The 22585-nt window shown below is 38.5% G+C and overlaps 2 protein-coding genes across 2 annotated transcripts in view; both read right to left on the bottom strand.

Annotated features, from left to right (window-relative positions):
• The window catches only part of AXDND1 (axonemal dynein light chain domain containing 1), a 129140-nt gene that overhangs the window by 84767 nt on the left and 21788 nt on the right, over positions 1 to 22585 (bottom strand). The window contains exons 4-7 of the mRNA XM_036756330.1: positions 3279 to 3405; positions 2392 to 2477; positions 1551 to 1607; positions 1277 to 1379 (exon numbers count right to left, since the gene is read on the bottom strand). Coding sequence (XP_036612225.1) covers positions 1277 to 1379; positions 1551 to 1607; positions 2392 to 2477; positions 3279 to 3405 — 373 coding nt within the window. The remainder of the gene's footprint in view (positions 1 to 1276; positions 1380 to 1550; positions 1608 to 2391; positions 2478 to 3278; positions 3406 to 22585) is intronic.
• LOC118847729 (surfeit locus protein 6-like) lies at positions 13220 to 14399 on the bottom strand. Its single transcript, XM_036756331.1, is given in 1 exon segment — positions 13220 to 14399. A coding segment is annotated over 1 exon segment (1086 nt). The 5' UTR covers positions 14306 to 14399.

Below are 22585 nucleotides of genomic sequence, written 5' to 3'. Positions count from 1 at the left end.
TTGAAATCACGCAAAAGCAATCCTCTTTTTCAATGGTGTAACCAATTTATCATTCATCTGTATTATCTGTCCATATATACATACTGATCAACAAATGCTACTGGGGACTCATCTAAATGTATGTTGAAACCTGGGTCAGAGACAATTTTCGTCCACTGGTCTTTCCTGCGTGGGTGGAGAAGTCAAACTCTTTTGAAAGGTTACCGATCTGGCTTCTAGATCTCTTCTAGGGCTCTGCAGTGTCCTGGGGCTTGACATAACCAGAACATCATCCCCAACAGAAGCATCTAGAGAACTTTCCCATCTATGGGGAGCCTCTCTTCAAACCTGACTCTGCATTGGATGGATCAACTGATGTTTGTTATTAGAAGGTCACTGTCATGTCTTCCAAGGAGATGACAGTTATAGTCAGTTATTTTAATGCTTTCACATTGACAATTCATACCATATCTCCTATTGTCAGTAAAATATTTCCAAAAACCTACCACACACTTACAAGATTACCCAAAAATTTCTATAGAAGAATCATACTCATGCTTATAATTTAAAACATCCACATAGCACTTCAATGTTGGCCAATTACTTCACAAATCCCTCATTAGATTGGTAATATGAATATTAATATTCTCATTTTGCTGATGAGAAAACTGGTACATTGGGGATAGATTGTAACACTGGAAGGAACTTTTGGTGTCATCTAATCCAACCCCCTAATTTTACAGTTAATGAAGCTGAGACAGAGAGAGGTCAGATGGCTTGCCTGTTATCATATAGCTAGTAAGTATGTGAGGAGGGATTTGAACCTAGGTCCCCTGGTTCCAAGAACAGCACCTCTTCCACCAAGCTGTTCTGCCTCAGTGATTTTTTTGGAGGCCAGATCTGTGATTTCATTGGAGTAGGGAATTCCCAACCAGGAAACCTGAAGACAATGCAAATCGGGACCTACTCCAGATCTTAAAAAGCTCCCTGAATCCAGGGTCACAAAGCCTGTGTGTGTCAAAGGCAAGACTTGAACCCAGGCTTTCCCAACTCTAGGGCCAGCTCTCTATCCACTAAATCACACGGCTTCTCTCTGAATCCATTTTTATAACCAAAATTAGGCCAAAAAGAACATATCCCTTTTAAGATATCTTATTAAAAGGAGAGACACAAAGATTTTGCAACAGAGTAATCCTTGAGATCTGAAACATCTTTAATGGATGCCGTATGATTATAGGAAATGCTTAGGGATGGGAAATATCTTCCACCATGATGAAGTTTAGGAAAGGTATTCTACCTGAGTTGCATTTACTGATTTGTCAGCATCTACACCAGCCTTCTCTAGCATCATATCCATCACATTCTTCAGCTGTATCACTTCAATTCTCTTATTTGGTTTCCTAGAAGATAAAAGTTTGCAGAAATGGAAAATTAGTGTTATTACCAGAACTCTGCTGAACCAAATCTTTGAACCCAAAAGAAAATAAAATATAATAAAGGTAGCCCATATGTCTGTGACAGAAATGGCATCATTATTTTGGAAAGCATTTTAGAAAATCAGCTCTACTTACATGGATGGGAAAAGTAACAGCCTATTCTGACTGTCGGTTAGCAGGGTTGTATATTTACTGCAAAAAATGAAATTTACACATTATTCTTAAGGGTACTCAATGGCCTGCCTGTACCACAATGCATAATCACATGCTCTCTATCCCCAGGAAGAAGCGTAATCTTGTGCAAGGAGAATGAACAAGGAGATGACCTGGGCTTAGGTCTTGTCTCCAATCCAATCCAAGCCACATTAAATGACTACTATGCACTAGGTATACTGCTATACTGCTGATACAATTAAAAAGAAAGACAGTTCCTGCCCTCAAGGAGTTTATAATCTAATGAGACTGTGCCCCATTTTAAGCCATTTTATCCTGGGAAATTATTAGGTCTTCCTCCCTGGGTCCTTGTTTCCAGTGTTGTTGTAAGATTCAAATGATGTAACATATGTGAAAGTGCTTTGTAAACCATAAAATATCATATGACTATAAGAGATTATCAATAATAGCTGGCATTTATACAGTGCAAAGCACCTAATGTATCTTATCTCATTTGATGGGTCACAATGCCTTGGAAATTCAAGTCAGGGCTTTAGTCGTTGAATTGTTGATTATTTAGATGTAAGAAAGTGATGGAAATGATAACAATGCAGATTAAACACAAAATTGTCCCGATGCTTTTGTTTTTTTTTTTTCTTTCAGGGAGCCAGCTGTTAAACATTTACCAGCAAACCTGTGGGTTTAAACCACTGTCTAGGGCCATAAATGTCCTTCTGCTCTCAGTCTGGGCATAATTTCTTTGCTTCAAGAGAGGTGGCAATCATGTAATTACCAAGGGTTCCATTCAAATTGTAAAACTCACTCATCATAATATTGTAGACCTTCAACTCCTGTGTTGGACACAATGTGAAATTCTTCAGGGATCAGAGTATCTGTTAACTTCTTTGGCTGAAAAGAAATGGAGATGTGAAGGGGGGAAATCATTCTGAAAGATGCCTTAACTACTACCCCACACCCAGAAAGTCGGGATTTAATTTGTTTGAGTGATCGTGATCTGAGAAATGGCTTGAAACACAGTTCTATATAGAGGCTATAAGCTTGAACCAAAATCACCCATGCTGTAGAGAAATAAATTGAGGGTTTAGTGTCTAGGATCAGTCAATTGAAGCACATGTCCTAGGTTCTCTGAAACTTGGGTTTTATTTCTTAAATTCTACCAATCATTTAATTAATCACAAAAATCCATATTAACAGGTTGAAAAATCTATATCTGACAATTTTTTAAAATGACTTTTAGAGAGACAGCTGTGATCTACTTTCCAATTTATCCTACATACATCTTTCATGTACATGGTTGTTTACATGCTGTCTCCCCATTATATTATTAGATCCTCAAGAAGAAAGACTGTTCATCTGTCTTCGCATCCCCTGTGATTAGCATAGTGTCTTGACACATAGCAGGAGCTTTTAATAAATGCTTTTTGACTTGACTATACTTTAGCAGTAACAGTAACTCCTTAAACAACTGTGATTACAAAAACAACTTTAAAAAAGAAGAAAAAAAGATGTCATTCCCATAAGACAAGCAGGGACTGGGATCATTCAAGTCATAGACTGGGCTTTCTGTCATCACCATACTCATAAATAAATGCTGACAATTGGACCTAGCCATCTATGTCCAGAATGATTCACTATTTTATATTTTTAATAAATTCTAAAAGAAAAAAAATGGCCAAAATTTGCACTTACTGACGTCTGGGGTATGGACAAACCCTTGCCTGGCTTTTCTTCAATGGAGGTAATCTCTTTCACAAGCTGTGGAAGCCATGAATCCGCTAGTTTTTCAGCCTTAACATCATATAAAAAAGAAATATCCCTAAGAAAATGAAAAACACATGTATTCATTAATTAGTTATCCATAAAATTGTATCAGATTGTGTTAGCTAATTATAGTTTTTAAAACTCTGCCAAACAGTAACAGCTGAGATTAATTGCAGTTGTGACCTTGGTGCTAGAGAAATACGAGGTTGGTATTGTCATCAGCATGGTTAACTGGCACTCAGGTAGCTATAGTATTTTTCGGCATTTAGAATTTTGAGTGTAAAGAGCCAATACATCCAAAAACACCTAAAAAAAATCCTAAAACTTTGGTACAAAAAAATCAACTCTACAAATATCAGATAATACAGACATTTTTCTGAAAATTATTTGAAGTAGAGAAGGAGGGTGTTTAATGGCCTGGAAGCTAAATATGAATCATCACTAGCTCTTGGGCTGCCTTCAAAGAGTAAAATCTTCCGGGAGGGAGGGGATACTCTCACTGTACTCTGCCCTTGTCAGACCTTGTCTGGAGTATCATGGTAGGAAGTTATTCCAGAGAGCAAACCAAAATGTAATTTTTTGTAACTTATCCCCTGGCTCTGCTCTTTGGAGCCAAATAGAGTGAATCAAAGCTCCCTTCCATAAGATAGCTCTGTAAATAATGAAAGACAATTACCGCATCCCCATTAGTTTCATTTCTCCAGGCTAAATACCCACAATGTTTATGTAACAAACTCAAAGCTCCTTGCTATACTGGGTGTTCTCTGGACATTATCCAGTTTATCAATGTTTTCCTTAGACTGTGGGTCCCAGAACTCAACCCAGTACTCTAAATGCAATCTAACAATACAAAGATAAGATGCCTGCCTGTTGGAATTATTTCATTCTCCATACTTGCAACCCCAGTACATTGCACAGGGCCTGGCACATAATAGTTACTTAATACTTGTTTACAGATTGACAAGGGCAGAGTGTAGGGGAACTATCATTTTCCTATTCTGGGAAGTTAGGACTTTATTAATATAGTCCAAGACTGCATTAGCTTTTTGGTTCCCATATGTAACGGCAAGCAAAGTGGGACTTTTTGTTGTTTTTTCTCTAGGAGTGCATCTCAGCACTAAGTCAGTCAAGTGCCTTTGAGTCTTGCCTTTGTTTGAATCAAGAGTCTTTGAATGAATCAAGAGTCATTGATCGGAAACAATACCTATACTCTGAGGTGAGGTTTTGCTTTGGGGGCTTGTTCTTTGGAAGAGTGTTCTGTGATGTAGCCAAATGAGACTCTGGGTAGCCATTAAGGAGTCCCTGCAGCTTTGAAAATCCAGATGTTGGGGGGTGGAGCCAAGATGGTCATGTGAAAACAGCGTCTTACAGGAGCTCTCTCACAAGCTCTGTCAGATACATATAAAAAAGTGAATCTGAGCAGATTTGAGAGCATTAGAAACCGTGAGCAGTCTGAGTGGGACAAATTTCCAAGCCAGGAGAATCCAAAAGGCCAACAGGGTGAATCTGTAGGCTGGGAGAGCGCTTGGCATGTGGAGCTGCTCCAGACAGCACCAAAGCGGAAGACAGGTTGGGAGAAAGCTGGGCGCCTGAAACCAGCAGAGATCCCCAGGCCTCCCAATGGGAGTCTGTGGAAGGCATGAGAGGCAGCAGCTCAATGCCACTGGCAGTGAGACATCAACTCCTAAGGCTTGCAGCCCAAAGGTATGAAATGCATCTTCTTGAACTTCCAGGAGGCATAATGGCCAGGCAAACAGCTCTAATCCCTCCCCGTGCCACCCCCACCCCCCACGCCCAACCCAGAGAATTCCTCAGGAAAGAACGCAGGAATAGAGGAGACAGAAGTGGGGCTTCAGTGGCTGAGCAGTGGGAGTTCCTGAGTCCCAGAGGGGCAGAGCCAGCAAGGGTCAACACCAGGAGCCCAGACATGCCCTTGCACCCCCAGGGGAAGTGGCAGACAACAGCACAAACAACAAACAGCTGAGACCATTGCTGAAGAGCAACAGTGCTGGAGAGCAGGGGAAGAGACTTCCGGAAGCCAGACCCCTCCCCCACACCTCAGGAAACTGAAGGCTATAATACACAAAGCCAGTAACTAGACTCACAATTCCCAGAAGAAGAAACCTGGGACAGAGAGCCCTGAGCCCCAAAAGTAGAAATTCACTGTAAAGCCAGGAAAAAGCTAACCAATATGAAGAAAAACACAAAAAAACCGAGGACCACTGATTTTTTTATGGAGACAGCCATGATCAAAATACCAATTTGGAAGAGGATAGCAATGACACTATACCCACCTCTGATACCTCAAAAGGGAATGAGAACTGGTCTCAAGCCCAAAAAGCATTGCTGGAAGAGCTAAAGGAGGATTTTAAGAACCAAATTAGGGAGGTAAAAGAAAAAATGGAAAAAAAATCCACTGATGAAATCAAGTCCTTAAAGAATAAGATTGGTGAAATGGCTATGGAGATTCAGAATCTAAATAGAGAAAATGACACCCTGAAAGGTGTCAACCAATTGGAAAAGGAGACGTAAAAGCAAAAGGAAGACAGCAACGCCTTAAAAATTAGAATTGAGCAAGTGGAAGCTAATGACTCTATGAGGCATTAGGAAGTAGTCAAACAAAATGTAAAAAATGAAAAAATAGAAAAAAAAATGTGAAATATCTGATTGGAAAAAACAACTGGCCTGGAAAATAGATCCAGGAGAGACAATTTAAGAATTATTGGTCTACCAGAAATCCGTGATGAAAAAAAACAGCCTTGACACTATCTTTGCAGAAATTATCAAAGATAACTGCCCAAAGGTCCTAGAACCAGAGGGTAAAATAGTCATTGAAAGAATCCACCGATCACCCCTTGAAAGAGATCCCAAATTGAAAACCCCAAGAAATATCATAACCAAATTTCAGAATTACAAAGTCAAGGAGAAAATACTGCAAGCAGCCAAAAAGAAACAATTCAAATATCGTGGAACTATAGTAAGGATCACGCAGGATCTTTCAGCTTCTACATTAAATGACAGGAGAAATTGGAATATGATATTCTGAAGGGCAAAGGAGCTGGGACTACAACCAAGGACCAACTACCCAGCAAAATTGAGCATAATTTTTCAGGCAATGAGATGGATATTCAATGAAATAAGGGAATTCCAGACCTTCCTGATGAAAAGGCCAGAACTCAATGGAAAATTTGATCTTCAAATACAAAACTCAAGAGAGACATAAAAAGGTAAACAGAGGGGGAAACCCCCACAAACCATATTAATCAATAAGGGCAAATTATCTATATCTTTATATAGGATTATATCATCTTATGTATGTTTTATATATATATATATATATATATATATATATATATATATATGTATATGTATATATGTATTATATATATATGTCAATCTTGAGAAGGGATCTTACATTCTGAGATAATATCAACAAAGGTTTAAATTATCTCATTGGCATCAATAGTGCTAGGGACAACAAATCTAAATAGGATAGTATGAACTTTAAGTGTATAGGGATTAATCAAGCACTTTAAATTCACCTATTGAAGAGATTACTAATCCCAGGTCATATATGAATTACTACTGTGCTAACTCTGTAAGATCTTAATTGTATTAACTTTTTTCAAACAGATTCCCAACAGAGGAATTGATCTGTTAAAGAAAGATAAATCTCGGTAAGTTTATTTAAAATATGTGTAGAATGTATTTTGGGTTTTATTTGAAACATTTGACCAGAAAGTAATTGAGTATTTCATTGCAGAAAGAGATCTTACTCTCCAGATGGCAAAGATTCTCCAAGTGATAAAAAGTCCAAGCCAGCTATCATGACAATTGAAAGGAATACACATAGACTGTGGGTGTCTGTATAAAATAACTGATATAAGGATAAAAAACATAATTAAGAGATGTAAAGAGAAGGTTATGGGAGAAGAGGTAAGGAGGTAGTAGAAAAGGGTAAATTACATCAAATGAGGAGGCACACAAACACATTGTAGAGGGAAAGAAGGGAGGGAGAAGAGCAGTGTTTGAGCTTTACTGTCATCTGATCTGGTTCAAGAAGGGAATAACATACCCTGATAAGTATAGAAATCTAACTTGTCCCACAGGAAGTAGGAGAGGAAAGGGGGAAGAAAGGGAGGGGGGTGGTCAGAAGGGAGGGAAGAAGTAGCAAGTAGAAAATAGTAAAGACAAAGGAGGGGAATCAAGAGGGAGGGTAAACTGAGGAAGGCAGCAGTCAAAAGCAAAACTCTGTTGAGGAGTGGAAGAGGAAAGGGAGAAATAAAAGCATAAACAGGGGGAAAATAGGATAGAGAAAAAGACGCAGATAGAAATCATAACTGTGAATGTGAATGGGATGAACTCTCCCATAAAATGGAAGCAGATAGCAGAATGGATTAAAAACCATAATCCTACAATATGCTGCTTACAAGAAACACATTTGAAACAGGGAGACACAAACAGCGTAAAGGTAAAAGGCTGGAGTAAAATATATTATGCTTCAGCTAAAGTAAAAAAAGCAGGTGTAGCAATCCTAATCTCAGACAAAGCAAAAGTAAAGATAGATTTAATTAAAAGAGATAAGGAAGGACACCACATCCTGCTAAAAGGCACAATAAACAATGAAGCAATATCATTGTTTAACATATATGCCCCAAGTGGTACGGCATGCAGATTCTTAGAGGAGAGGTTAAGGGAGTTACAGGAAGAAATAGACAGCAAAACCATAATAATGGGAGACCTCAACCTCCCCCTCTCTGAACTGGATAAATCTAACCTCAAAATAAATAAGAAAGAAGTTAAGGAGGTGAGCAGAATTTTAGAAAAGGCAGGTATGATAGACCTCTGGAGAAAACTGAACAGAGATAAAAAAGAATATACTTTCTTCTCAGAGGTACATGGCACATACTCAAAAATTGACCATGTACTAGGCCATAAAAACCTCACAATCCAGTGCAGAAAGGCAGAAGTAGTCAAAGCATCCTTTTCAGATCATGATGCAATAAAAATTATTTGCAAGAACCAGGGAAAAATAAGCTAAAAATTAATTGAAAACTAAATGATTTAATTCTAAAGAATGAATAGGCCAAAGAACAAATCAGAGAAACAATTAATAACTTCATTCAAGAGAATGACAATAATGAGACAACATACCAAAACTTATGGGATGCAGCAAAAGCAGTTCTTAGGGGGAAGTTTTATATCTCTAAATCCTTACATGAATAAATTAGAGAAAAAGGAGATCAACGAATTGGGCACACAACTGAAAAAAGCTAGAAAAAGAACAAATTGAAAATCCCCAATTAAATAACAAATTAGAAATGCTGCAAATCAAAGGAGAGATTAATAAAATTGAAACCAAGAAAACTATTGAATTAATAAATAAAACAAAGAGCTGGTTTTATGAAAAAAAGCCAATAAAACTGATAAAACTTTGGTCAATTTGATTAAAAAAGGAAAGAAGAAAATCAAATTACCAGTATCAAATAAAAAGGGTGAATTCACCTCCAATGAAGGGGAAATCAAAACAATAATTAGGAATTATTTTGCTCAGTTGTATGCCCATAAATTGGACAACCTTAGGGATATGGATGAATATCTACAAAAATATAAATTGCCCAGGTTAACAGAAGAGGAAGTAAAATTTCTAAATAACCCCATCTCAGAAAAAGAAATTGAGCAAGCCATCAATGAACTCCCTAGTAAAAAATCTCCAGGGCCAGATGGTTTCACATGTGAATTTTATCAAACACTTAAAGAACAATTAATTCCTATACTTTATAGACTATTTGGGAAAATAAGTGAAGAAAGAGTCCTACCAAATTCTTTTAATGACACGAATATGGTACTAATACCCAAACCAGGAAGAGTTAAAACAGAGAAAGAAAATTATAGACCAATTTCCCTAATGAATATTGATGCAAAAATTTTAAATAAAATATTAGCAAATAGATTGCAGCAACTTATCATGAGAATAATACACTATGACCAGGTAGGATTTATTCCAGGATTGCAAGGCTGGTTCAATATTAGGAAAACTATAAGTATAATTGATCATATCAACAACAAAACTAGCAGAAACCATATGATCATTTCAATAGATGCAGAAAAAGCCTTTGACAAAATACAATACCCATTCCTATTAAAAACACTGAAAGCATAAGAATAAATGGAGCCTTCCTAAAAATTATAAATAGCATCTACCTAAAACCATCAACAAGCATTATTTGTAATAGGGATAAGTTAGATGCATTCCCAATAAGATCAGGGGTGAAACAAGGATGTCCATTATCATGCCTACTATTCAATTTGGTACTAGAAAGGTTAGCTGTAGCAATAAGAAAAGAAAAAGAAATTGAAGGAATTAGAATAGGCAAAGAAGAAACTAAATTATCACTTTTTGCAGATGATATGCTGATTTACCTAGAGAATCCTACAGAATCAAGTAAAAAACTACTTGAAATAATAAAGAACTTTAGCAAAGTTGCAGGATATAAACTAAGCCCACATAAATCCTTGGCATTCCTGCACATTACTAACAAAGCCCAATAGCAAGAATATTTGGGAGTCTATCTGCCAAGATAAACCCAGGGCCTATATGAACATAATTATGAAACACTTTTCACGTGAATAAAGTCAGACCTAAATAAATGGAAAAATATCAGTTGCTCATGGTTAGGCTGAACTAATATAATAAAAATGACAATTTTACTTAAATTAATCTATTCAGTGCCATACCAATTGAACTACCAAAGAATTATTTTACAGAGCTGGATAAAATAATAACAAAATTCATCTGGAAAAACAAGAGGTCTAGAAAATCTAGGGTATTAATGAAAAGAAATGCTAAGGAAGGTGGTCTAGCCATACCAGATATTAAACTGTACTATAAAGCAACAGTCATCAAAACTACCTGGTACTGGCTAAGAAACAGAGTCATGGACCAGTGGAATAGGATAGGTATATAAGATGGAGAAGTCAATGACTATAGCAATCAATTCTTTGATAAACCCAAAGAATCCAGCTTCTGGGCTAAGAATTCACTATTTCACAAAAACTGCTGGGAAAATTGGAAAATGGTAGGGCAGAAACTGGGCATAGACCATATCTTACACCATATACCAAAATAAAGTCAAAATGGGTTCATGATTTAGGAATAAAGGCTGATACTATAAGCAACTTGGGAGAGCAAGGAATAGTTTACCTATCAGATTTATGGAAAAGCAAAGAATTCATGACACAACAAGAGACAGAGAGCATTACAAAATGCAAAATGGATAATTTTGATTATGTTAAATTGAAACGTTTTTGTATAAAAAAGCCAGTGCAACAAAGATTAGGAGGGAAGCAGAAAATTGGGAGAAAATCTTTACAACCAGTATCTCTGATAAAGGCCTCATCTCTAAAATATACAGGGAACTGAGCCAAATCTATGGGAATACAAGTCATTCCCCAATTGAGAAATGGTCAAAGGATATGAACAGGCAGTTTTCAGAGGAAGAAATTAAAAATATCTATAGGCATATGAAAAAATGCTCGAAGTCACTAGTGATTAGAGAAATGCAAATCAAAACAACTCTTAGGTACCACATCTCTCCTGTCAGATTGGCTAAAATAACAAAACAGGAAAATGATAAATGCTGGAGAGGATGTGGGAAAATTGGAACATTGTTACATTACTGGTGGAGTTGTGAACTGAACCAGTCATTCTGGAGAGCAATTTGGAACTATGCCCAAAGGGCTATAAAAATGTTCATACCCTTTGACCCAGCAATATCACTTCTAGGGTTGTATCCCAAAGACATCACACAAGTGGGAAAAGGACCCCTGTGTACAAAAATATTCATCGTGGCTCTTTTAGTAGTAGCAAATAATTGGAAATCAAAGGGATGCCCATCAATTGGGGAATGGCTGAACAAGTCGTGGTATATGAAGGTAATGGAATACTATTGTGCTATAAGAAATGGGGATGATACGGACTTCAGAACAACCTGGAAAAACCTACACGATATAATGCTGAGTGAGCGGAGCAGAGCCAGGAGAACATTGTACACAACCACAGATATATGGATTCTGTGAGGACTAACCCTGACAGACTTTGCTCTTCTCAGCAACACAAGGTGCAAAGACAACTCCAAAGGACTCAAGATGGAGAATGCTATCTCCATCCAGAGAAAGAACTATGGAGTCTGAATGCAAATTGAGGGACATTTTGTGTTTGCCTTTTTTTTAACCTTTTTTTTCCTTTCGTTTTTGTTTTTGGGGGGTTTTTTGGTTCTGTTTCCTCTTTCTCATGATTCATTCCATTGGTCATAATTCTTCTTCACAACTTGACTAGTATGCTATACATAGAAGATATATCTGATTCCATGCTGTCTTGGGGAGGGAGGTGCAGAGAAGGGAAAGAAAACCTGAAACTCAAAATTATGTAGAACCGAGTGTTGTAAACTAAAAATAAAAACTCTCAAAAAAAAAATACAAAAAAAAAAACAAAAAAAAATTTAAAAATATCAGAAGCATGGTAAAAAAAAAAATCCAGATGTTGGCGCTTCTCTCTCTGGTAACTATGTATGTATTGCTATGGTCAGACAGTTAGAAGCCTTTCTGCTGATTTGTGTTATTTCCTCTGTTTATAATTTCTTCTTGTAATTTCTGTTTGTGTTTTCTCTGAAGTTCAGGGTGCTGACTTTTCCCCCTGAACAAGGTGAATGATATATGTATGTTTAATTAAAGTAAGATTTTTAACCCCTTAAAGTTGCTTTCCTTTAGAAACGCAGATCAAAGAACCTGTGCTAGCAGCCCTCCTGTGTGCTGGTGTTATTAGTCTTACACTCCCACAGCAGCTGCAAGCAACATTGTTATTACACCATATCATACTGTCAACTTTTATTTATTTATTTATTTATTTATTTATTTATTTAGCATTTACTTGTTTATTTTGAAACTTCCCAAACACAATTATTTCCATGCTACATGAGATCCAAGCAGGTTGGTCCAACAAGCTCCTGCGGTAATTGGGAGAGGAAAAGATAGGTTAAAGGACCCAACTGAATTCTCCAATTGGCTTTCCAATGGGATTATTCCATCCAACTGATGGCCAACATGTCTCCTGGAAGGAAATATTAGAGAGGTTTCCTTCATCCTTAAATCAGTCCTGGATCATGTAACCACCATTTGTCTTAAGATTTAACCACTACTAAGTATAACAGAGATTCATAGTTTCATATATGATCCTCTTTTCCTGTTCTTTTTTCAATATGGAAAATGTTTATGTTTGCTGATGCTTGTCTAGTTCACAATAAAAAAAAAGATTAAAAAAAATATTTTTTCAACCTGGGTTTTCTATTGGCTTCTCTGGAGTCCAAGAAGTTTAAGAAATCCACGATCTGTTCTATACTCCTAGACCAGCTATGGAAACTTCCTACAGGACTGGAGAACCTACAAGCAGCCCCTATATACCATTCAGGGTACTGTACTCTGCTGGGACAGATGTCAGGCTCTTGTGTCACCCAGTTTGGGGGCTCTAGAGATGGGCTGAGGGTTATTGGGAAGTGAGGAACGGGGAAGGAATGGAGGTGAGGGAAAAAAAGGTACCAGAAGCAACCCCCTGCACAGAAAGCTAGGAGGATAGCATTTAAGCCAAAGGTTTTATGGAAGACTTGAGCTGCATCTTAAAGAAACTCCTTGAGGACAATTTTTTAGTTTTTGTCACTGACTCTCCAGTTCCTGGCATGGTGCCTCACACACAGAAATGCCTCTCTCTCTGCTGCATAAGGCAGCCATAGGCAGGAATCCAGAGCCTAGAGAAAATGCATGGCTACAGTTAGAGAGATAGGTCTCCTGCAGTGGTGGGAGAGTCTCCCCGTCCCTCAGTTGAGCCCAGCCTTCTCTAGGTCCTCAGGCAGAATGAGGCCCTTCTTGCGAGCCTTGGCTTTGCGGCGCTCTATCTCAGCCACCTTCTTCTTGCGCAGGTTCCAGCGCCGCTTGTCCTGTCGCTGCTGCATCTTCTCTACCACATGGGCCGTGCGCTTCTCCCACTGCCGCTTCCTCTGGGCCCGGCGCTTCTCCTTGCGTTTCAAGGCTGCCTTCAGAAGCTCTTCGTTGTCTCGGATTTTCACACCTTCAGCCTTGTACAGAAGGTTTGTCCGCTTCATTTTGGTCTCCATCTCCCTCGCCTTCTCCTCATCCCGTTCCTTCAGCTCCTCGAGCTTGTTCTTGCGGGCCTGCACACGCTCCAACAACTGTTTATAGTTCTTTCCCGTCAGGGGGGTCAGGTTCCCCTTCACACGCTGTCTCTTTTCCTTCTTCTTCTGGGCCTTACTGACTGGCCCCTCACTTACCTCCAGCTTGTTGAATACCAGTTCGGTCAGGCACTGTGGAACCCCCTTCGGGGGCTCTGGGTTAGTCTCCTTGACTTCGGCTTTGGCTTCAGCCTTGGCTGCCTTCTCCTTGGCCCTGAGCTCCTTGCATTTCCGCTTCTTCCTCTCCCGTTCCTGTTTCCTCCGCTGCCTCTTCTCCAGTGCTGCAGGAGACAGGCCTTTGGTGTGGCCCTGACCACTGGCTTCCTGAATTTTCTCATGTAGCCGCTGGCGCAGAATGTCCATGGCCAGGAAGGAGCCCGGCTTGCTTGTAGGAACAACTGTGGAGCCTGCACTGGAGCTGGAACCTGCCTTCCCCACGGTGACTGCAGGTTTCTTGGTGCTAGGAGCTTCAGATTGCTTGCTGTCAGAGGGCTTATTCTGGACATTCTTAGCCTTTTCATCCTGCTTCTGGAATTTCTTTTTCTGCTCCTTCTTCTTCTCCTTCTTCTTCTTCTTCTTCTTTGGGGGCCCACTGGTTTCTAGATCACCAGGTTTGGGAACCCATTTTCATTTCTGTGCCTCTGCAGTCTGCTGGGAACAGATTTTCTTAGCTAGATTCTGCAGGTAGGAGTCTTTGGCCACCAGTGATGCCATTAGGAAAGGGAAGGAATCACTGAATCCTGTTGGAAAACTTCAACTGCCCCTTCAGAGGCATAGGGGGTGCCTGGAAGAGTTTTTCCACTGTTCCTGAACTGGCCTCTGGCACATGCGCGGTCCTTCTGTCAACTTTTATAAAGCTTAAAATCCACTAAAAATCCCCAGCTATTTTTTTCAGAACTACAGTCTTATTATACCTCCCCCATCTTGTACTTGTGAGTCTGATTGTTTATACCTAAGACTTTACATTTATTCTTAACTTGTGTGGTTGATTTTTTTTATACTTAAGTGTAAGAATTAACATTTATTCTTACTGAATTTCATCTTTATCATATTCACACTATGGCTGTAGCCTGTCAAGATCTTTCTGAATCCTGTTATCCCCCCAACCTAAGTGCCATCTGGCAATTTGATAATTCTGTCTATGCCTTTAGCCAAGCCATCAATAAAAATGTCAAACTGCTGAAGGCCAAGCACAAATTCCTGGGGTACTGCACTCAAAACTTCTTGTCACCACTGTTGAGCCCTCAACTACCATCCTGAGTCCAATTATTCAGACAGTTCTGAATCTAATCATATTATTGACTGGTCCCTATCTCTCCAAAATTTTATTAAAAGTTAGGTAAATTCTAATCACCGAATGCCCCTCATCTACCACCTCAGTCATCCTGTTTCAAAAAAAGGAAGGGAGGGGATAAGATTAGTCTGTCACATGATTTGTTCTTGATGCTGGCTTTCTGTAATAACCACTTCCGTTTTTAGAAGTTCACCAATCATCTCTACAATGATCTAGGATTTTCCCTGGAATCTAAATCAAGTTCCCTGACACAGAGTTAGAAGACTCTATCATCCCTATTGTAAAAATTAGGGCAACATTCATTCTTCCCTAGTCTTGTGGGACCTGACCCACTTTCCACAGTCTTTACAATATTACTGATAGCAGTTCAGCAGTCCCTTCTGTCAATTCTTTCCGTTGCCAGTGCTGGGTCAGGTGACTTCCATCCATCAAGGCACTTAGGTACTTCTCTTATTTTCTCTTTATTTATCTTGGGTAACAACCCCTTAAGTCATTTTAGTTCTGATATTTCCAACATAAATGTTGTTCAATCCAATACAAGCAAAGGTCATCTCCCTTTTTGTATCCTGTTTCTCCCAATATGACTTTAAAAAGAACTTCAGAGAGAGGATTCTGGAAGATGGTGGAGTAGGCCAGAAAACTCCAGGCTCTCCAAATTTCCTCCAAAAAAAAAAGGACAGAACATCACCTCAAAGTGAATGTAGAACAGCAAAAATAAACAAAAATCAGAGTAAAGCAGTTGTCCTCCTAAGACAACTTGAGAGTATCTCAGGAAAGACTCAACCTCCAGGGGTGGAGGTTTCACCTCCAGGCTGACTCTGCCTCAGGGACTTTCACCTCAGGGACAGTGTAGGGGTCCCGGCTGAGTAGAAGATTGAAGGATCCTCTACTGTGGAGGGATGCCAGGCCCAGCTGTGCTGGCAGATACAGTCCTGGGCTGTGGCTACTGGTGAGAAGGAGCTAAAACACACCTGGTGAATGCAGTAGCAGAGGGGCAGGAATCCTACTGGCTATGGGCACTTGTAGGACAGCAGAGTCCCCAATTTCAGTTCCAGAGCAGAAAGGACAGCTGAAGTTTGCAGCCCCTGGAGGGACTACAAGGAGCAAGAGCATTTTCGAGACAGTGTGGCTAGTGATGGCTTAGAGATGGAGGGGAGTGTCCAAGGCTGGGCCATGGGACAGAGCTCAGAAAATCACGGTAAAAAGGACCTGAGGCCCAGGGCACCATTCCCCGCTGGATTCATATTCAGAAGACGACAGTGGAGCTGAAAATGCCACTCCTTTTTCAAATGGAAATGTCAAATGGTCACAAGCCCAAAAGGAGTTCTTGAAAGAACTTAAAAAGGACTTCAAAAATCAAATGAGAGAGACTGAGGAAATGCTACAGAAAAAAAAATAAGAGCAATCCAAGAAAATCAAGAAAAACTATGAAAAGAAAGTCAACCATCTGGACAAAAAGAATAAAAAACTTAAGGAAGAAAACAATTCCTTGAAAACTAGAATGGGCAAAGGGAAGTTAATGACATTATAAGACACCAAAAAATAATAAAACAAAGTGAAAAAGAACGAAAAATAGAAGAGAATGTGAAACATCTCATCAGAAAAACAACTGATCTGGAGAACAGATAGAAGAGAAACAATATACGAATTGTTGGACTACATGAAAGTTATGATCAAAAAAAGAATGTTGATGCAATATTACAAGAAATAATTAAGGAAAATTTCCCTGAAGTTCTAGAACAAGAAGGTAAAGCAGAAATAGAAAAAAATCTTCTAATCAGCAGCTGATAGAGACCTCAGGAGGAGGAATATCATAGCCAAGTTTCAAAGATCCCAGGTTGAGGAGAAAATATTGCAAGTAACTAGAAAAAAAAACAATTTAAATATTGCATAGCTACAATCAGGATCACACAAGACCTAGCAGCTTGAACACTGATAGGTCTTGGAGCATTATATATCAAAGAGCAAAAGAACTGGGGTTGCAACCAAGGGTAACTTATCCAGCAAAGGCAAGTATAATCCTGAATGGAAGAAAAAAAGACATTTAACTAACTGAAAGTCTTTCAGGTATTTGTGACAAAAAGAGAAGAACTTAATGGAAAATTCAATGTATAAGATCCAGGAGAAATATAAGGTAAACATTAAAGACCAATTCTGTTTACTTCTTAATGTGAAAATATTATCAGTACTTTGATAACTGTCATCATTACTTGGGTAGGTTGAAAGAAAGCCATGGACTGAGCTGTGTATGACAGGGTGATTCTGAAAAAATAAAACTGGGTGGTAAAAGATGAGAAGGAGCAATTATCCCCTACGAAGAAGGCATCAAAGGAAGAACTGATGCAGAAGAAGTAAGCGCAAGTGCTGGAACCTTACACTCACTGGAAATGAACTCAAGGCGGAACAACATATACATCTATACATCTAGAAGAGTATAGAAATCTTCTAAATCTAGAAAGAAATAAAGAGAGCAAGGGGATGGGATGAGGGAGAGATTTTTAGAAGGGTGTGTAGATTAAGAATTAGGAGGGGGAGGGGATAAGGGAGGGATTCAGGTAGATTAAGGTAGAGGGTAACTATAAGAGGAGTGGGTAGAGTAAGAAATAGAAGAGCAAGGTAGTGGGTAGAAGTAAATTAGACAACTGAGAAGGGACAGGGTAAATAGGGTGAGAAGGATAGTGAAGAAAAATAGGATGGAGGGAAACACACCGCAAATAATTATAACTTTGAATGTGAATGGCATGAATTTACCCCAGAGAGCAGAATGGATTAAAAATCTGAATTCAAAAATATGTTGCTTACAGGAAACATAATAAAAATGAGAGATACACAGAGTTAAAATAAATGGCTGGAGTAGAATTTATTAGGTAAAAAAAGCAAGGGTAGCAACCATGATCTCAGAGAAAGTTGAAGCTAAAATAGGTTTAGTTAAAAGAGAAAAACAGGTAAACTATGCTGTTTCACCAATATTATTCAATATTGTTTTAAACTGTTTAAAGCAACTAGACAGTATAAAATACCTGAGAGTATACCTGCCAAAACAGACACAGGAACTACATGAACATAAATATAAAATAGTCTTCATAGAGATAAAAGTCATGTTTAAATAATTGGAGAAATATTCATGGGTTCATGGGTAGGCAATGCCAATATAATAAAAAATGACAATTTTACCTAACTAATCTATTTAATGCTATCCCAATTAAGTTGCTAAAAATTATTTTACTGAGTTAGAAAAAATAATAACAAAATTCATTTAGAAGAACAAAAGGTCAAGAATTCCAAAGAAATAATTAAAAAAAAATGTCAAGGAAGAAGATTCAGCAGTACCAGACCTTAAACTATACTAGAAGGCAAGTAAATATGAAAATTATCTCGTACTGGCTAAAAATAGAAAGGCAGGTCAATGGAACAGAGTAGACATACCAACACACAGTAGTAAAGGACTATAGTAACTTTGTGTTTGACAAATGTAAAGATTTAAGTTTCAGGATAAGAATTCATTATTTGGTAAATATTGTTGGGAAAGCTGAAAAGCAGTCTGGAAGAAATTGGGCATAGCTCAATGTATTAAACCATGTACCAAGATAAGGTCAAAATGGATACATGACCCAGGTAATAAAGGGAGATATTACAAGAAAATTAGAACATGGAACATATTACCCATCAGATTCACGGATAGGAGAATAATATATGAAGAAACAAGAGACAGAGAGCATTGTTGAGGTGTGAAATTTAAAAGTCTGAGTATGAATAAAACCAATGTAGCCAAGATTAGAAAGAAAGCAGAAAATCAAGGGAAAACTTGTCAACTGGACGGAACCGGCTTCTAACTTGTGGGTATCTGGAGCCAAACAGTGCAGGCTAGGGACAGGAGAATTAGGAATCAAACAGAAGTTTAATTTCAAAGGGAGGGAAATGGCTTGCAAGAAAGTACACATGTGCCCAGGCCCTGCCCCTAGTGGGGGGTGGGAGGAAGGAGGCTGCTTATTTATATACTTGTGGCTGAACAAAGAGTTAAGAAGTATAGTGTAGTAACAGTAGTGAGGCACAAGGTTGTCTGGTGACAAAAAGTCCATTCACAGCAGGGCTTCATGTTTGCTAGTGCTTGCCGGGGCTCAGGAACTGTCAGTTCCAGAAGGTGAGCACAAAAGATTGTTGTTATGCCAAGCTCAGGGCTCAGTTTGCTTTGCTGGGCCTTAGGGTATCTCCTAATAGCATCATGATACTTTCATAGACAATCTCTCAGAAAACGGTCTCATTTCTCAAATACATAAAGAACTCCGTCAAATTTATAAGAATATGAGTCATACCCCAATTGATCAAAGGACACGAATGGGATGTTTTTTGATGAAGACATCAAAATTATATATAGTCATATGAAAAAATGGTCTAAATTGTAAATTAAAAACAGCTTTGAGATATCATCTTACACCTATCAGAGTGGCTAAAATGATAGTTGCCCTTCAACTGGAGAATGGCTAAACAAGCTATGGTATATGATTGTAACAGAATACTACTGTATTCTACTGTATCACATACTGTGATAATAAGAAATGATGAGCTGGCTGAGTTAGAAAAATGTGGAGGGACTTGGACCTTTGAAGGAAGATGCTGTCCACCTCCAGAGAAAGAACTGACAAATAGAAATATGCAAGTATGGTCTTACATATATGTATGCATGCAGATGTATATGTATATATGTATGTGTACCCATATACATATGTGTAGATATATGTATTTATATGTACACATACATATATGCAGATAGATGTATATGTATATATATATTTGCATTTAATTTTAGCCTTCTCTTGGTGGGGGGGAGAAAAATGTAAAATTAAAAGTACACAGCAAAACAATAAAAGAAAACTTGAAAATTTAGAAGGAAGCACAGAAAAGCTGGGTAGCCTTGAAAACAATGTGTAGTATTTATTACATGGGTTTTCAAAAAAAAAAAGTAAACAGTTTGAAATGGAAATTTATTGCTTTACAATGAATCTTCTCTTTATGTTCTGCCGGGTACATGGAAATGTTCTTTCTTTTCTTTTCTCATTTTGTATTTAAGTTTAAAGTAAATTTAAAAAATTTTACAAAGAAATAATAAGAACTCCCAAACCCCTTGTCTGTTGTCCTTAGTTTTCCTAAAAAGCTCATTCTGCCCCTGGGGCCCTGGGCTCTCCAAGGTGAGCTCTCATCTTCTCTGTACCAGACCAGGCCACTTCCAGGCCATTTCCAGCCCAAGCTGCCCTGCTTAGCCATCTTGTAGGTCCTGTTTATGTGTGGCTTTCCTCCACTAGAAGGTAAACTCCTTGAGGCCAGGGCTTGATTCTTAGAGTTGCATCCCGAGCGTGTAGCATAGTGCCTAGAATATGGTAAGTGCTTAATAAGTGCTTTTTTTTCCCATAGAAAAGGTCTTTGGAGTCAAAACTGATGGATTTGGTTCTATAGAAATAAGAGTTTGTACAACAAAAAGTAATGTTGTCAGAATCAGAATCACAGAATTGCAGTCTGAAGGGCACTGAGATGTCATGTAGTCCAAATAATTCCTGACCAATATCGTCCCTAGCACGTCTCCACTAAATGATTGTCTGGCCTCTGCCTGCTTCCCAAAGCAGCTTTCACCTCTAGATGGCCATAATCTTTAGCAAGTTTTTGGTTACACACAGCCTAACGGTACCTCTCTAAAACTTTCTCCCACATGTCCTGTGTAGGTACTCCAGGGCTAAGTTGGACAAGCTTAATGCTGCTTCCACAGAACGGCTTTTAAAATACTTGAAGATAGGAGGATGCACTACCCACATCTTCTCTTACTCCCCCACTCCTTTTTTTTTCTTTCCTGTGTTTCAACTGAACTCACACATGCCCAGTAATTCAATTCTAAAAGCTCCAACACCCAAATATGATTTGCTGTAAGAATCATAACGAGATAAACAACTTTGAAAAGGAACTAGGAAGGAGAAACAACAAAAATCAAGGGAGAAACGAATAAGTTTAAAATAGGAAAACAAAAGAAATGAAAAATAAAACCAAAAGCTGGAATTGTGAAGAGACCAATAATATTGATAAATGGCAAGCCCTGGGGAGAGGATTTCAGCATTACTTCCTGACTCCACATCCATACCCTTTCCACTAGGACATGCTGCCTCTACCATAAAAAAAAAAGGTTTAGTGATGAAATCTTAGAAGAATATACACAGAGAAATTGGAAAAGGGAATGGAGTAAATAAGACTTTATTGTTATTGTTTTAAAGTTTGCATCTTTTTCCTCTAATCAAGACATAAATTGAATTTTATGCTATTACTTAAGATTTTGTTCCTCATTTTATTTAAGCTTTTGTTAATATATATGTATATATATACATATATATATTTCAAAAAAGAAGTTGAATGAATTAGATATAATCATGAATATTCACCTAATTTCCTTACTTAATCCTAATGAGAATTTACTTAACCATAGTAACAACAGGGATTGTTGACACTGGCCTTCCACACTGGGACTAATATTTACATTTGGAATACTAAAGGATTTTATTTACAACTAACAATATATCAAAACAGTGCCACATTAGGTCATTTAAATGTTCATCTGCTTTTTTACAGCCTTAATTACCAACAGAGAAGAGCTGTTTTATCCCACTACCAAAGATATTAAGCTATCAGAACCCACAGTTCCAGTCTAGAGAGCTAACGGGCTTTGGTTGAGCTCCAAAGGAGCTTCTGGCCTTGGTTGGGACTGTTGCAGAATGATCCAAGTTCCCAGTCCAGAGAATTGTGGGGGAAGGGTATTAGTTTCTAAAGCTCTCCTTGACTGCAATTCACCTGAAGAAGTTCCAGTTTAATCAGAAGACCCAAAGCTCCCCGATAAACTCGATCTCATAAAAAGAACTAACCAGCTAGCCAAAGGTCTGCTAGGCTTCTCATGCCAGACTAATTTGGGGAGAAATCATCCTGCAAGCCTCCAGAATAGAAGGGATTTCTCAGGTTTGTACCCAGTATGAGACTATGACTAGGATTACATTGCACTGACCTAAGTTCAGGCAATGTATGCATACCTCGATAATGCCAACTGGCCCAAGAAGTATGACCAAAGGGTACCCCCCCACCAGCCCACATGTATGCTTTCTGGTAATCACCTGGTTCTGCCTCCTGCAGGATGCTGAAATGTTGCACAAGCATGACCAAATCGATTCTACAGGTGTATAATACAATTAGAAACCTTTCCTTGGTTATTTATATGCTATGATGTTCTAGCTCTTTCTCTGAGGCATCTCTTCATTACATCCTACTTCTCCTGAGTCATCATCTTCTTCTGTTCCACCCCCATAACAATTAAAGAGAATTCAAGAACATCTTGGAACTTGTTCTCAAGTAGATTGCTATTTTTTTTAAATCACACGGACAACCACTGACCTTAAAGAAGTTAATCAACTTCTCTATCATTATAATAATTAGCTCTCATTTTTATAGAGCTTCATGATTATGAATCTCCACTAAAGTTCTTACTCTGATGTCCCATTCAGAGGCCATGCCAGCCAAATACAGGCTCTGACAGGTCCTTCCCCAAGAGAGGTTAAGCTTATAGCACAGTCCTGGCACCACACCGTCAGTCTATCATCCAAGGACCAGCCTAGTTAAGTTTACAGAGATCATTACCTAAACACTAGTCACTGGCTAATGATTTTTTTTCCTCCACG

Source organism: Trichosurus vulpecula, chromosome 4, assembly GCF_011100635.1.
Source record: "Trichosurus vulpecula isolate mTriVul1 chromosome 4, mTriVul1.pri, whole genome shotgun sequence".
NCBI classification, from domain to species: domain Eukaryota; kingdom Metazoa; phylum Chordata; class Mammalia; order Diprotodontia; family Phalangeridae; genus Trichosurus; species Trichosurus vulpecula.
Note: the sequence above shows the minus strand (reverse complement) of the source record. Positions and strands in the feature narration are given on the sequence as shown.